Source organism: Falco peregrinus, chromosome 3, assembly GCF_023634155.1.
Source record: "Falco peregrinus isolate bFalPer1 chromosome 3, bFalPer1.pri, whole genome shotgun sequence".
Classification (NCBI taxonomy): domain Eukaryota; kingdom Metazoa; phylum Chordata; class Aves; order Falconiformes; family Falconidae; genus Falco; species Falco peregrinus.
Genome location: NC_073723.1, coordinates 112,600,482 through 112,616,108, shown reverse-complemented (window position 1 = coordinate 112,616,108; position 15,627 = coordinate 112,600,482). Strand labels below are relative to the sequence as shown.

General features: G+C 47.3%; 2 protein-coding genes across 2 annotated transcripts; both read right to left on the bottom strand.

Moving 5' to 3' along the window:
• Window positions 1-2,138: 2,138 nt before the first annotated feature.
• Window positions 2,139-2,828, bottom strand: LOC129784061 (natriuretic peptides A-like). Its single transcript, XM_055799161.1, has 3 exons — window positions 2,718-2,828; window positions 2,289-2,589; window positions 2,139-2,164 (listed from the first exon to the last, which is right to left on the bottom strand). The coding sequence occupies exons 1-3, from the start codon at window positions 2,826-2,828 to the stop codon at window positions 2,139-2,141; spliced, it is 438 nt and encodes a 145-aa protein (XP_055655136.1).
• A 5,788-nt stretch (window positions 2,829-8,616) lies between these two features.
• On the bottom strand, window positions 8,617-10,165 carry LOC129784062 (C-type natriuretic peptide 1-like). The gene is made up of 2 exons (XM_055799162.1): window positions 10,034-10,165; window positions 8,617-8,913 (listed from the first exon to the last, which is right to left on the bottom strand). Exons 1-2 carry the CDS (start codon window positions 10,130-10,132, stop codon window positions 8,623-8,625), a joined length of 390 nt encoding a protein of 129 aa, XP_055655137.1. The 5' UTR covers window positions 10,133-10,165; the 3' UTR covers window positions 8,617-8,622.
• Window positions 10,166-15,627: the final 5,462 nt, after the last annotated feature.

Below are 15,627 nucleotides of genomic sequence, written 5' to 3'. Positions count from 1 at the left end.
AGAAATTGAGGAACATGGTATCAGTCATAGGCGTGAAATATTTAGCTTTGAGTGACCTGTCCCTGTGAAACAATGTAATAGTCTAGGATTGCATTCAATAACCTGGACCCAGAGACACTCCTTTCTTTCACTGGTTTGTTCCTTTTCCATCTTCCATATTCTACAGCAGATAAATGAGGTGTAGGTGTCTGCTTTCAGCCTTGGCAATGCTTTTCTAAGATGGGGAGATTTTTGTCCACTATTTCACGTTGTATGTATGGAAGTATGTATATGGGATAAAATGGCTGACAGTCACAGCAGCTACCGTATTTTCAAAGCAAAATTCTGCCCTCTGTTATCCATCTCACAGTTCTGCCAGAGCAAATGGAGTGTAAAAATGTCAGAACTCAGCTCATCACTGTTGAAGCCATAAAGCTTACTTGTTTGTTTGCTTGTGGGATTTCAATATCATCACTCTGGCAAGATTAATAAGAACTTCAGGCTTTATGGCCCAGCAATGGATAGTCAAGACCCAGGCACTGGCCATTTGCCTAGTGAAACCCCTGTTGGGAGCCTTAGCAGCGCAGCAGGTTCTTATAAAAAGCGTACTGCAAGTGGTTTTAGAGTTTGGAAGTTGGCACGTTTCCCCGGTATGGGTATGGTTGCTCAGAGCAGAGAGTGAGAGCACCACGGGTGCTGCTGGCAGCCCTGTGCATGGAACCCTGTGAGCAGGGGGATGGTACGTGGATGGAGCTGAGGGTGATGTTGCCCCTTTCCCAGCGCTATCATGAGATGTCCTTAGTTTTCAGCCGTGTAAGGTTAAGGACTGTAAGCTTAGGTGCTAGTGTCATGTGGATTCCTTCTGCTGATAGATCTGTCCTAACTGATGCCACTACATGCTGCACATCCTTCCAGTGGTATCCATTCTGCTCTTGCCATTTTGCAGCTGGAGAGTGCTAGGGTGTAGCTGAGTCTAAGCAGCCTTCGTAGTCCTGTTCTGAGGAAAAGGCTGGATTTGGGTTCCTTTCATCTCCCAGTGACTAAACCCTTCGACAAGACTGTGCTGTAGCCCACTCAAGCTCTCTTTCTCTGCCTTGCAATTCGGTTAAAGAAGGAAATGAGGAGACAAGGCTGTTGGTGTGGGAAACAGGAAAATGTCATGATGTCCGGTGCGGGGCATGCAGCACCGAGATCATAGGACAGGCCGTGCTGCAGTTGATGGCTGAGTGGTGCCTCACTTTTTCCATGGGGGGGAAGCTTACGGTCATCCCAAACATGGGTTGTTTCTCCCGCTGATGGTGATACATTATCTCTGTGATACTCTCCCTTGCTTTGCCGGGCTCCCCAGGTCTGGCACAGGCAGCGCCCCGTCGGAGCTGGGTGCCAGGCGGTGCCGTGAGCCCCTCTGCCGCCTCGGGGCTCCCTGTGCCGGGGAGGCCGGGGGTGGGGGGGCTGCGCCGGGCCGGGGGGGAGGGGGGGCTGCGCTGGGCCCTGGGGGGCTGCGCCTGGCCGGGGGGGCTGCGCGCCGGGCCCGGGCCCTGGGCAGGCGGGGGGCGGCGCTGCGCGTGCGGGGCGACCGGCGTCTGTCCCGGGTGCTGAAGCCTCCGGTTCCCGGCATCCGCTGCCTTCCCGTCCGTCCGGGCCCCCGCGCCGCCCAGCTCCGGCGCTGCGACCGGCGGGCTGGCCCCGGACAGGGATGTGATTAACCCCAGGCCCGGTGCCCACCTCCTGGAGGATTCACAGCTCGCAGTAGTGAAGCCGTCGGGAGAGGCATCCCTGCTCACTGCCACGGGCCCAGACCTGGCATCGGTGCCTGGCAGTGCCTTTTCAGTGCAGCACTCTCTGCTCGTTGTCCTGGAAGGACAACCATCCTTCCTGATGCTGCGACCCTCCGGCAAAGGCTTGTCCAACCCGGTGGGACGCTCTGGCCAGGGTCGGGACCGAGCCCTGAGGGCAGAGGGAGAGGAGCGCTCTGGAGGGGATTGCTGTATCTCCTGTCCGTGTGCTATGCCGTGACCGTAAAAACACTCGCAAAAGGCAATGCAGGCTTTGTAGAAAAGTTTATTGCTCTGTACCCCACCGCCGCGGGGGCTGCGGGCAGCCTGGCTGCTGGACACCGGCCTGGAGGCGCAGGAACCGCGGGGGAGCCCGGCCCGGCCTCAGCTTCTCCCTCTCCTCCAGAAACCTGGGCGAGAAGGGCAGAGCGCTGCTGGGGCCGCGCCGGAGCCTTCAGCCGGGGGCAGCGGCTGCCCCGGCCGCCCCGCTCCGCCCCCGCTGCCCGGCGCCGTCGGCCCTCACCCGGCACCTACGGGCGTTGTGCTGGCTGCAGCCCAGCGCCGTCTGCGCGCCGATCCGCTCCATCCTCGTCCCGAAGCAGCCCGAGAAGTGTCTCCGCCTGTGGGAGGAGAGGAGGCTCCTCCACGGGCTCTGCCCCTCCGCCGGCTGGCGAGGGCTGGGCACCGGGAGCGGGACACCGGGCGGGCTGCTCCCCGCCCCCGGGGCGTCCGGCTCCGAGCCGCCGTCTTCAGCCCCGGCCACCGGCTCGTCTTCCAAGCCCGGTTCCCCCTCTTCCTCCTCCTCCCGGAGCTGCCCCAGCGCCTCCAGCAGCTCCTGGGGAGGGAGGGAGAGGGGAGGGGCGAGGGCCGCGGCCGGGGGACCCGAGCCCCGCTCCTGCCCGCTTCGCCCCGGCGGGACGGGGGTGGCCGCCCCGGCGCCCCGGCCCGCCCCGGCCCCGGTACCTGCAGGGACAGCAGCTCCGCACCGCGCTCGCCGCCGGCCGGCTGTGCTCCAGCCCATGGCAGGGCGAGCAGCAGCAGCGAGGCCCCGCAGCACAGAGCCGGGAGCTGCATCCTAGGCCTGTCCTAATCCTGTCCTAACCCGGCTCGGCACCGTGGCGGTGCTTTGCCCATGGATGCCTCTCCTTATATCCCCACTCTCTGCCCAGAGGGAGCTCAGCTGCCTCCTGCCAGATCCCCGCAGGAGCCGCAGTGCGCACTCTGCCCCCCGGCTTTGATAAGGGAGCTGGTTACAACTGGTCCCACAGGTGACCCTCCGGGAGAGGGGGGTCCCCTGCGTGCAGCAACTCCTCCAGAGAGAGAGAACTGCCCTGAGTCATACCCTCCCCTCCTGGCAGCACTCATTTTCCCAGTGATTTCCTCCCCCTACACTCTCCATCACTGTTAGGTAGAAGCTGATGCAGTGAAAGGACCTTGCACTTTCTGCCTGTTTGCTCTGCCTCACATCTGCAGGCATGCAGGAGCTCTGAGCTGGCCCAAGCAGGGCGCTGATTTCCTCCAAGGGCATCATTTCTCTTCCATGGGAGAGAGAAGTAGGGGGAATTGGAAATTGTCCTGTCTGCAGCAGCTCCCAACTGCCTTTTTTTCCCAGTACACATATTTTTGTGCTGTGTGAATAGACCATGTCCTGAGATTTGGCTTTAGGCGATCTTCCTTGCAAGTTCATGTGATGGTTCTTGACTTCCTCAGTCATTGTCTGCAAGCCCTTCCCTCCGCAGGTAACAGGCACTAACCTTTTAGTGGCCTAAGTCTGCCCTGAGCAATGGCATAGCTGACCGCTTTGCTATAAACTTCACTTGCTCTCCAGCCACGCGTTGGCTACAGCGGTGAATCAGTCACCACCTGCTCCTGACATCCCACCATCTTTCCCATAAATGATAGTGTTTTCTGGCCCCCACAGCTTGGGCTGGAGTGTGAAATTCTGATGGAACAAATGTTCTTTCTAGAAAGCCCAGGGGCCTTGTGCCAAGAAAGAGATTTTGTAGCTCTTTGGATTTAGACTCCCGAGATAAAAGTCTCTGAATTACCAATTTGGCACCTGTAACAGGCAGACTGTTTGTATGAAACTTTTTCTTATTTTGCCTCAGAGCTTTACAGCAGTTTCTTATTAACTTTCAGTAAAACTTTCAGCATCTCTCCTGTGTGAGTGGCAAATTTCAACTATAAATGAGTTCAATTTCCACTGATCCTGGGGTGCAAGTCAAGATGACCCTGTTAGATCCTTACAGACTGAGTGCCAGAACCCATGATGTCCAGCAGGAAGAGCAGCAGACAGGGTTCTTTCAGTCACTGCCTGGGTAATATTAAAGCAGTTACACTGAGAGTCTGCCTTCTGCCCTCCTTTTTTGCTTAGCCAGTACACTCATAAATCTCTCTGATTTCACTTGATATGTACCAGTTTCTGCTTGGGCCTTTGTTTCAGAGATTGTCCTAAGGCTCAGCAAAGCCAAACAAAGCCTTTCCTCTGAGTTCAGAGGGTTTTGAACCAAGCTGTTGTGGACTTATTACTGCTAGGTGCTGTACGAACAAGCAGCAATATACATTATGTTTTTACATCTCCTTTCTCTATTTTCTTGTCCTTCTGTTCCACAAATCTACCTACAGGTGACATAATTTATCTTAGAATGGAAGCAAACTAGCAGTGTCAGCTGTTGTGGGACAATAATCTCTGCATTCGGAAGTCTTAACAGTTGGCAAGTGGTTCTGTTTAAAGCATCAGAGCAAAGAAGAATCTGGCAGAGAAATGAGGTGCATGTTTTGAATGTATGGTACATGACCGAAGGAAGCTTGTGTCAGGTGGGAGTGTTATGTTGATACAGAATGAGAGCAGATAGCTAAGGTAAGGATGTGCATCATCTTCAGTTTTGTGTCCTTTACCAGACAGGAATGGAAAGGGATAAAGCAGTAAAAGTGTATGGGATCTGTGTGATGACCAAGGGAAATAATACAATTTAGCCCTCTAATAATAAACTAGGCAGAGCAATCTTGAGTCTTGGATCAGACCAAATCTTGATTGCTGCCTAACATCACTTATAAACAGGTACCCTTAAAGCAGACACATTTGAGAAAGATATCTGTATGTTTCTTTCTGTTTAGGAGTGGTTTTATTGCAGGCTTTTCTCCTCAGCAACTTCTGTAATCCCAATCTGTAAATTCATGCACTGCTGTTTAGTGGAGATGGAAATGACACAGCTAGAGATGAGCTTCCGCCATCTGACTGGCATGCTAACTTCAAAGGTTGCCTTTGATGATTTAAATGCTAATAGAACCCAGCAAATTACCTGCAGTACAAACACACCTGGCTTCAGTCCTAGGGATCTAATTATGGAGTCTTTTATGTGAAAGAAATTGTTCTTGCTTTCTGAAAAGTGGCTTTAAAAATATTCACGCAAAATGCCAGGTGATGGGATGGCACATTACTGGCTCGGGCTCTGTGGAATTGGCGTTCTTAGCTGTTTCTTATTCATCTTCTGTAGGATTCCGTTCACAAGTGCTCACAGCTCAGTCTTCAACCTCCTCTGACCTCTGTTATTTTATCTGCAAATAATTTCAGTGACTCACAGTTTATCTTAGTGTAGCTGAGTTTGAAAACAGGCTGAGGATGTTCAGGAAACAAACTCCAATAGCCCTTCATTGGAGTTTCAGTGAAACTGCATTATCCAGAAACTTTTATGCCTATGAGAATGTGCCTGTTCCTGGGATTACTGAGAGCTGGGAGCAAGCTATCAGACCCAGGATTATCAGGAAGGAGACTGTAACCTTCCCATTAGCACCAACTGCCACAAGATGCTAGCTCTTCATTGTTTGACACCATAATGTCCATGGGCTGTGTGGATTACCCATAGAGGTTGCACCTGGGCCAGCCCTGGGGCTAGCACGCCTGACGAGGCACTCTATGTAAGAAAGCTGGGTGCTTCTTGTCGTGTTCCCACAAGTAAGGATGTCTGCTGCTTCTGAGCATGAGTTAGTGGTATAGAGGGAAAAGAAGTGAAAAATCCTTTTCTGACTGTATGAAGGTGCGTTAAGTTAGAATAATGAATCAGAAATCTCTTTGCTCATGTTTTTGTAGGGCAGAGGTCTTTCTATGATGGAAGCTACAGCAAGGGAGAGTGTTATCTGTATGGCCCAGCAAGACTCCAGACTTCCAGGAGAATTTTTCTGTGAATTAGTCTGGTCTATGGGGCTCCATCTAGAAAAGCTGTTCACACTGATCAGACTGTAGTGTTTCTTTTAAGACATGCATAGCTTGTCTGCTGATATGTGAATTATGCTGAACGCTGATTTATTCTTTAATCCTTCATTCCCGGCTTTAATTCTTTATCTGTTTGCTGAAATCCTTCATTTTCTTGTTGCTTTGCTTAGGAAAGGCAACACAGAGTGTAGTAAATTCATTATATGGACTATTCCATTGTTCAAGAGCTTGTACGCAGGGTTGCCTATGTAAGTGATGAGACTACTCCTGCCAGCGAGTGTCTCTTTAGGATATTTTCACTGTTGCTGCTACTTTGTTATCAAAGTTAACTTAAACAGCAGAAGACTTAACAAAAACTGTTAACTAGAGAAGCCTTCAGGATATGTTGTTGAATTTTTTTGCTCAGGAGTTGTGTTGATAGCCTCGTAACTACTGGTCTGAGGAGAGAAAGATTGTGAGGGATGGAATAGCCATAGACAGGTAGAATTAATGGTAATTTCTAAATGTACAAGAGATTGGAAGGGTAAAAGATTGCAAGAAAATAGAGAGAGAAGCTGTTGGTAGCTTGTGCAAGGGGAGAGTATCTCCATTAACCAGTCATTCTGTGCTTTCTGCTGTCTGATAGTCATCTCTTAAGTGTAGAAACGTATGTTTATGAGCTTGTACTGATGTCCTTCCTAGAGGCAGTCTGTGGCATCAGGATGGAACTATATATTGAAAATAGCATGAGAGAAGAGCAAAGTTTTTCTAATTTGGCTCTTAATAGCTCCTGGGTCATCTTTGTTCTATGGGAATTGTGGTTAAAAGGAGCAGAACCAAATCACAGAGTTTAAGCGATTGCAGCAGGCCCAGAAACTAGACCTCTAGCTGCTCTGTGCAGACAGGCTTTCTTAGGGAGAGCTGAACTGCCAGAGATTCAGAGCACGTGTGGCTAGAGGGTTGCTGATGAACTTGCTTTGCATAGATGTTTGTGCTCTGTTGCAGTTTACATCCAGGGGTCCTGTTAGGAATAGGCTCGCTACCAGAATATTTTCTTCCAGGAACATCTGTCTTGTGGGCAAGAAAACGGGAGGAGTACAACTGTGTAGCCCATCTGTCCGCTCCAAGCAAAAGGCTGGAAGTGAACAGCTGTGCCTTCGTTTGTGACCGTCTATATAGACACTTGTGTGAGCACCCTTACTGATTTTCATGGAGCTGCTTGTGGAGTTCTGCTCCCATCAAAATCAGGATAGCACAGGCATGATCTTGGCAAACCAGCCTTCATACAGAATTCCTGTGGCTCAGGGTGTTTGCCAAGTAGTTGTTCTCTGATTTGTTCATAGTTAGATTCAGTGAATACTTGGTTTTCTTAAAAAATAGAATGGTCAGATACTTTTTTTTTAGTAATCTTGAATTTTTTGTTGGAAAAATGCTTGCCATATCTGGATCTGCCTATGGAAGAGGAGGATGCCCTTGAACTTTCTTCAAAGAAGGGTAGCATTTATTTGGATGAGATATACTAGTAAGAAACAATTGTTTTCCTGTGTCAGTGGCAGATCCAAATGCAGCGTAACAGCTTTCTACTGGTGTCGGCTAAAACAGCTACCCGTTTAGTTCAAATTGTCGTGATCAAAGACTTGCGACTTTGTGTCCTGGTTTCTGATTACTTTTTTGTGAAGATGTCTATGTCAGTCTTGTTCCTGTTATAAGGATGTTTAGATAGTAATAACTTCAGAAAGGTTCTTTTGGTAAAAAGGAGGACTTGTTTATTTGTGTGTCATGGTTTTTTGGGGCTTTTTGGCCAGAAAGTAGCCCTCTGAAATGCTTCTGAATTCTAGTGGTTTGTGTATAACTGCAAACTGGGGCACTGTTTCAGTTTTGGGAATGATACATGAAAGAATCACAACAACGGCTTGAGGCAAATTCACCAAATTATGGAAAGCAGTTTATTATCTGTGACTTAATGAGACTTGTTTATTTATACATGTAGTACACAAACAGTGTGAATGTTTTTTGTAATTTGATTTCAGATAGATGTTCACAAGTTATTACTCTGATACAAATAGGTAGTACGGCAATGGTATATCCTATTGGCCAAGTAATTCGGGGGAGAGGTGAGGTGCAGTTTGCTCAGTACATCGTGTAGTAGATGGGTTGGTGGAGCCAATGTGAGTAAGGGCTGAATATCTCCCTGAAAGGTAACAGGTCCTTCGAAACCTCAGTCAGTCCTGTCAAGAAAGCAGAGGAATAAGTAAAAGAAAGAGAAGTGGTCAGGATTTCACACATGGAAATTAACTGATTTCTTGCTGTTCTAGGGCCAGGTTCAGCTCCACTGTTCTGCTCAGCGTTTCTTTGTATTGACACATTGTAAGCTGGTGAAAACCTTTCTGATTTGGCTTCTGTGACAGAATGAAATGCATACAGCTGACTTGGAGAAAGGAGTGAAAGCAGGTAAAGCAGAGATGTGGCATTCACAGGTTTTAAGTATATATCTGATGACAGTGAATTCTGAGGAGGGTAAAATTAGTAAACTGTGTTTGCGATAAGAGGGTGAAAGTTACTTTAAGGCACCGTTTCCTTAAAGCTGAATTAAATCTGCTCTTCTGCATATTTGTGTAAGTTATAGACAAACACACAGACCACCTGCCTCTGGCTTTCTCTTACCATAGTCAGCAGTTAGCATCCCAGTCCACTCAGTGACCCAATTCTGTCCAGCTTGACACCAAAACAGCCCCTGGAGAGGCCTTGGTATTTACGGGGTGAATTTCGGAGGTCACTGAAGAACCTCTGGACAGCACTATCACCCATGGACATGCCCTCAGGCTGGTCCCTGGTGTTTCGGGTCCACTGGGATTCAGTGTCTTGCTGATCAAAGGCACCTCTTGGGATTATGTTGTCTTGCTCATGGTCTCCGTCTTCTGAGACCAGTGGATGCTCCAGGTCCTCATCTAACAGTCCAGACATACGCTGAAAGAAGGAAAAGGTAGGTGGTGGAGAGGGAGGAGAGGAGAAAAAGGAGGGATTCTGATAACTCTGTCAGTATTTTTGTATAAGCCATGCTTAGTGCTAAGTTTGGAGAAACTTATTTTGAACGTTTTTCAAAAGCTGAAAGTACCAAAGTGATTTTTGAAGCTGATGATGGTTATCTTTAGTTTCTTCTCGCTTACCAGGGTGCTTTGAGCTAACACTGTGTGCTCTCTCAAAATGTTCTAAGGCTCTATGCTGTCACTGTATTCTGTAGTTCTGAGCTGACAAACTGCCACTTAAGTATTTCCTGGAGATGGGGATCTGGTGTACAAGATAAATTGTGAAAGACCATGAAAGAGGCTTGGTCAAGCGTGAATAAGGAACAAGGAAAATATTGTTTATACCTTGGAGTAATAAGAGAAGCAATACATTGACAAGACAGGCTGGAATTGGTGCTAGAAGGATTATATATTTCTTTACAGATTGGGAGGTTAGTTCATATTTGGAAATACCAAATCCCTAGTTAGGTAGCTGAAATGTGTTTTCCTGATGCGTGCTGGAATTCCTGTGCACACAAATGCATGCACATACACACACTCACACACATACACACACTTCTTCTCATGTTCTACCTCTGGGACTTGCAAGCAAGGACTGCATTGCTGCGCTATTGAGCTGAATAGCCGATCATGCAAGTACAACCCATTCATTCCTTTTTCAGCTTAAACCAGGGGCTTCAGGGAAGAGTATGCACGTGACTGCTCTAAGACTTTAGATCAGAGTCCTTCCAGAAAAAATTCCTTTTACTCCTGAAGTTTATTGCTGCATTCAGTCCCAGGATGACCCTAAATCTGCAATCCTCAAATTGACCTCACAGGAAAAAACATTTTCCTTTGAATTGCCATGTGTGACCAGAGATTTAAATTCAGTAATCGATTACTTTAGTTTCCCTCAGTTTAATAACTCTGTGTCTGCCCACCTGAGGGTTCCTGCTGTCATGATCTCTTTGAGTGTCTCCTACTGCTTTAGCTGGGTTAGAAGAAATGGAGTTAATCTTAAGTGTCTGAGTCCTAAAGAAGCATCAGCGTCTTTCAGTTCTATGGAGCAGCCAGTCACTTACCTGTAAGCTGGAAATGGGCTTGGCCCTTGCCTGGCTTTGACTGACCATAAGCAGTAGAAGGAATCCAGGGCAAAAAAGAAGTTTCAGGTTGATCTTCATTTTTTGGTGTCTCTGATTCCTCCTTCACTTGAGTCTCCCCAGTTCAGTGTTGCTCTGTGTCTCCAGCTACCAGCCTTTTTATCTTCCTCCAACCCCTCCCAAGTCCACCTTTTGAATTCCTGCCAGTGCAAGGATTGGTTTGAGGTTCTGATCTGTTTTCATCCTCCCAGGAGGAGGAGGGAGGAAATAGTTCTCTTTTCTGATGGCGAATAAAAGGAGGTTTTACACTTCAGCAATGCAGCATCATTTTGTTGCTGTGAATCTGAAGGTCTCTGCAGCCTGCTGTCTTGGTGCCTCTTATGTACGTCAGTTTGCTTAGCTCAGTGTTCCTTGGGTTGACTGCTAAACGTTTCCTTTCTATCCAGAGGAAAACAATGTAAGAACTAAGTATTTTTACCTAACGTAATAATATGGCATTAGTAACCTATGAGTTGAAAAAGTGTGATTTGGAGAAGGGAAATCCAAGTCCTAAATACATGACAAGTAAGTTGCATTAGTTACTGGCCCGAGTTACAGGGAAAGTGGCTGAAACCAAGCTGATGTGCATAGAAAGCTTCTACATAGCTTAAGCTGAGGCAGAAATTCCTCTTTTCCCCTGGGATCCAAGTTAAAACATTTCCTCTGTGTGTTCTTTCTCAGTATATCATACACAATCGCTATTAAATCTGAAATTAGTCTGAAAGGAAGCATAGCTCCAACATCTTTCTTACCACATGTGTAGTTACAGGAACATTAAGAACCTGCATGATTAGAATGTGTGTTTGGTGGTTGGGTTTGGTGGGGTTTTTTGTTTGCAGGGTTTTTTAATGAATTAAAGCACCAGCTTCAAACCAAATTAATTCCATGAAATGTTAGGGGGAGCAGAAGAAACTGAATCAATTCTTAGCCAAGGTCTTGAGGGTATTTAAATCACTGCTATTGGCCAGACCTCGCTGTACTGTAAAAGCACCTGGGGAGGTGTGTGGGTGCCTTGATGAAGATGTATATAGATAACTGATTCTCCAACCCCCTCAGCTGTTCTAATGAGTATTTTACTAGGTTCCATACCAAGGAATTACTCTTTTCCCATTTTGGGGGCAGTGGGGAAGAGCAGCAATAAAATCTGTTAACTTGCGTGTGTTGTAGGGGCTCAAAATCTGCACCCCCTGAAAAGTGGAAATGTTCTTGATCATGCAGTAATACATCCTTGATCTTTCACTGCATTTTTGCACATGTGATGCAGAAAGTTAAAGGCTGTTAAGCTGGATCTGTATAGAGGAAATGAAGGACCATCTGGCACTCCTCATCTGATCTCTGAGGTTAAGAGTCTTGTTGGTATTGAAGCTTGGAAAAAATAATTCTGTGATTTGCCAGCAGGTTTAATGTTTTCAGCATTTTTTTAATTGGAGATCTGTTTAAGGCATTATGTGTCTCTAGAAACAGGTATTCTAAGGCAAGAGCTTATAAATGTCCCTCTGACATAAAGAGAGATCTGATGTCATTACATTGTTGCGATTTTTTGTCATTGATGTTGATTAAAACCACATTTGATCTGAATCTTAATAGAAAATGAAATCATCATTTCAGAGGTTTGAGGTGTGTACTTTGCAGTGTAACAAGACAGTAAGAGGAGGCCAGGGCAGTTTCAAGTGTGTCTCATCTCCTCTGAAAAAGCCTAGGGTGGTTTTGTTAGTTTGATTTGCTTGTCACAAGTCTGCATATCCATGGATAATAAATCTTCTTGACCTCAAGATCTCTGAACTTGTTTCAGGGGACTTATGAATTGGCTCTCTGGTAACTGTTAGAAATACATACACTAGCACAGTCCTCATCTATGGCTATGTTGGTAAAATCAGAATTAAGGTTGGAAAGGACTTCTGGAGATCTATGGTACAATCTCATGCCAAAAGCAGAGCCAGCTTAGATCAAATTGCTTGGTGCCTTGTCAAGCTGAGTTTTGAAAATCTTCAAGAAACAGTGATTTCCTAATATCTAGTTGGAATTTTCCCTGTTGCAACTTGTGTCATTGTCTCTCATCCTATTGCATTGCAGCTGGATGCTGTCCATAGGCAGAACAAGAGGATGTTCCATCTCCCAAAACAATGACACTTCAATCTAAGTGTGTTTCACAGAACGCTGCATAACCTAGACAATAAGGACAGCTTCAGTCCATATAGTCAACAGCTAGGTTCAAATCAGATTTAGTGCGGTGGAAAGAAGTAGTTAGAAACAGAAAGCCATCCTGCAAAAGTCTCTGCTTTACATTCTGGATCTCCTCAGGGCTCAGAGTAGCATTGGCACCGTGTCTGAATATTCACAGCAACTTCTAAAATTGCCGTTGGGGTGGTGCGGTTAAGATAGACTTCAACAACAAACTTCAGTCTGTAAGAAGGGAGGAACTCCTGAACACAGTAGAAAATAGTTGGGAGACAGGAGGTGGCTTCGTGCCCATTTCTGAAGTGGTTTACATGTTCCTTTGTATGGCAGATCCTCCGTATGAGTGTGGAAGGAAGTATCAAGAAGGCAGGTTGGCATGTGCTGCTCGTCTCCAGCAGTAAATTGTTTCCTAGCTTACTGAGATATTTCTCCTGTCCCAGCAGAGATTGTATTAAAAGACTAGGGTTAGGGCATACTATTCCTTTGGGGATATGTCTGTCTCATCCCTACAGGTGCTGTGAGGAAACCGAGCTCTGAAGTTGGTAGCATGCAGCATGCTTAGATAGGTACCGTTAGAGCACTGCCGCAGTAACTCATTACCCTCCCTAGTGAAGGAGAAACCAAAAATCCATTATCCCCAGCTCAGTGACCCCTTTCAGCCTCCTGTTCCTTCCCAGTTGCTCAGGCCAGCATTTCCTGGCTCATGGCAGCTGGCTGAAAGGGCAGTGACGTGTCTGTAGTGCTTCTGTCAAAGTGGGATCACCAAGTCCTTGACAGAAGCTGCATCGGGGGCCCCTCATTATGAGACATTAACATTTAGTGGTGGTGTCCAAGCATTTGCCTGGTTGTCCCCCTCCCTTGCCCCCTCCTGAGAGGTCTAGTGGCTAGCTGAGGCAGGGTTCAGTGCACAGCGTCAGCAGGAGCCCAGGCTTGGCTGGGGGTGGCCCGGCTGCAGGTGCTCTGCTTGCTCTTCTGACACTTTATTGCCTTCACCTTAGGTTATGTGCTGACAGCAGGGCGCTTGCAGGAGGGGGTTCGGGGGGATCTGCAGCAGCAGTGCTCCCTGCAGGGAAGGGCGCTGGCACAGAGACTGTTGAGCTCACTTACCTGGTGTAAAGCTGGCATGTATCCGCTGGATCTGCACCAGTCCCATCCAGAGGAGAATTTGGTCCCTGCCTTAGGGATGGCTGGGATTGTGTACTGGGAGGAACTGCCATCTGTGGGGAATGGACCAAACCCGAAGGAGCTTCCCTTGTGGGCTGGTCATCCCACAGAGAGGGTTTCCTCCCTCCTCTTCCTGCCCAACAGCACCTTCTGTGGGACTGTGAAGGCCGGTAAGAGGATAGATTCAGTGCTGTCACCACTCTTCTCTGGGGTCCCCAAGGATGCATTTTGCCTTTGCCTGATCTGTTCTTCCCTTGCTGATGCTCACTGATCTTTTTGACAGGCATGAAGGGGGAATATTTTCCTCTGTAGCCCTTTGGGATGAGAAGGGGTCTAGGTCACCTGAGGACAAGGAGGGCAGCAGCCTGGCATTTAGTAGCAGGTCATATGTGGTTCTGGGGCGTTGGATTTTGATGGCAACATTTTGATACTAGGTTTGTGAGGCACATTTATTACATTCTGCTGACGCTAATGAAGCCCCCCAAGGGAAGCAGCAGTAAGGGAGGGGATGAAGTAGCTGGAGATTGTGCTCAGTGCTAGTCAAACAGCTGTTTTGGTGTACTCTGCGGCACACTGCTGCCTGCTGGGAGAGGTGTTGGACCCAATTCTGACCTCTGCTGCAGCAGAGGTAGAAACAAAGAAGCTGCATGGGACTTCTGTATCTGGCCTGTAGCAGCCATGATCAGTCTGACTTCTCTCGTTATTCCCCCGGTGCTGGCACTTGGATGGCGTTAGGGAGAGAAGTGCAACATTCAGTGATCCGTTGGTGGGTGTTCCTGGCCCCCTTTCAATGATTAGTCTCCACACAGAGCTTTTTCTTCAAGCATGAGGGCATTTTTAGATTCCAGTGGTCCTGCTGTGTGGTGTGATGCTAAAGATCCCTGACTTTGCTCTGTGCTAGTCTTGCTGATGTTTATAATTATTCTGCTGTAAATTCTTGTGACATCTGTAGGCAAGCTGCCTTTCCCAAGGGACTTTAAGCAGAGTCCCACTGCCTATGGTTCAGCACTGTTCAGCAAATAGTATCCTTCTCTCTCAAAGGAAAAAGTGGAGAGGGAATAGATCAACTTATAGATTTAAATAATAGTTATAGAGCAGTGTAAAGCAGATGAAATGTGAAAACTGCTGGAGAGCTGGTATGAAAAACACAGATGGCTTTTACAGGCTGTAGTGCTGGAGAAGATTCTCAGATGAATCACGACAGGATGATGGGAAGACAGGAGGGGTTTTGTATTAGACAAATGTGAGAAGCAAGCGGGAAGCGAAGGCTAGGCAAACATTGTAGGAGCAGCTGAAAGAAACCTGAGGATTTTCAGAGACTCTAGTAAAACAGATCCTGAAACAAATAGGAAACAAGCTGAGGTGTTAGGAGCAATGGGACAAGACTCCTGGTCAGTGCCTGGTGAGAGGCAGAGGCTTAAAAAAGTACTCCTGTTCCATCCTCACCTGGAACTATATTTTTGGCTAAGCTTCATCTCTAGCAATATGAACAGCATCTTGCTGCCCAGTTGCCTGTGTAGATATTCTCACCTTTCCAAAACAAGTTGTAGGTATTCACACTGCAACTGAAAACATGGATTAGCTGTGCATCGTCTTGTAACATGTAGGTCTTTTTAGTACTGTGGCAGCTACTTTTGCTTCCCCCCAAACTTTAAGCTGGTCCTCAGAAATTCTTAGGCTGATCTTGCACCTAACTGTTCAGAATCAGTCTCATTCTTTGTGTTGTATTAGATACCTTTGGTATTTGAACAGAGGTCCAATTAGTCTACACGTTACTGCCTTACTCTAGAAAGATTGGGCTTTCAGTGGGGGCTAGGTCAGGCCTCAGTTCACAAAATTGCATAGCAAAGCTTACAGCTAATTAGCAGCTGAAAGCAGAAAGGCTGCTGCATTAGTCTGCAGTTCGTAACCTCTGACAGGAGGAAGAAACACCGTTCCTGGGCAGCATGGAGATTAAATATTCCCAATTGTTTTGAGCTGAGAGAGATTTCCCGAGCAAAATTAGAAGGTCATCCCTGTGAGATTCCACTTAGCTTTGGGCTGGCTGCCTTTGGCGTTCGCGAGGTGTGTGGTGACCTCTTCTGGTCAATAGAGAATGTGCCTCCAAGTTCGGTTAGAACAAGGTCTGGTGTAAAAAAGAAAACAGATCAGACACTGTGGGAGGTTTTGAAATGTCCACTTCAATTTTTGATTCA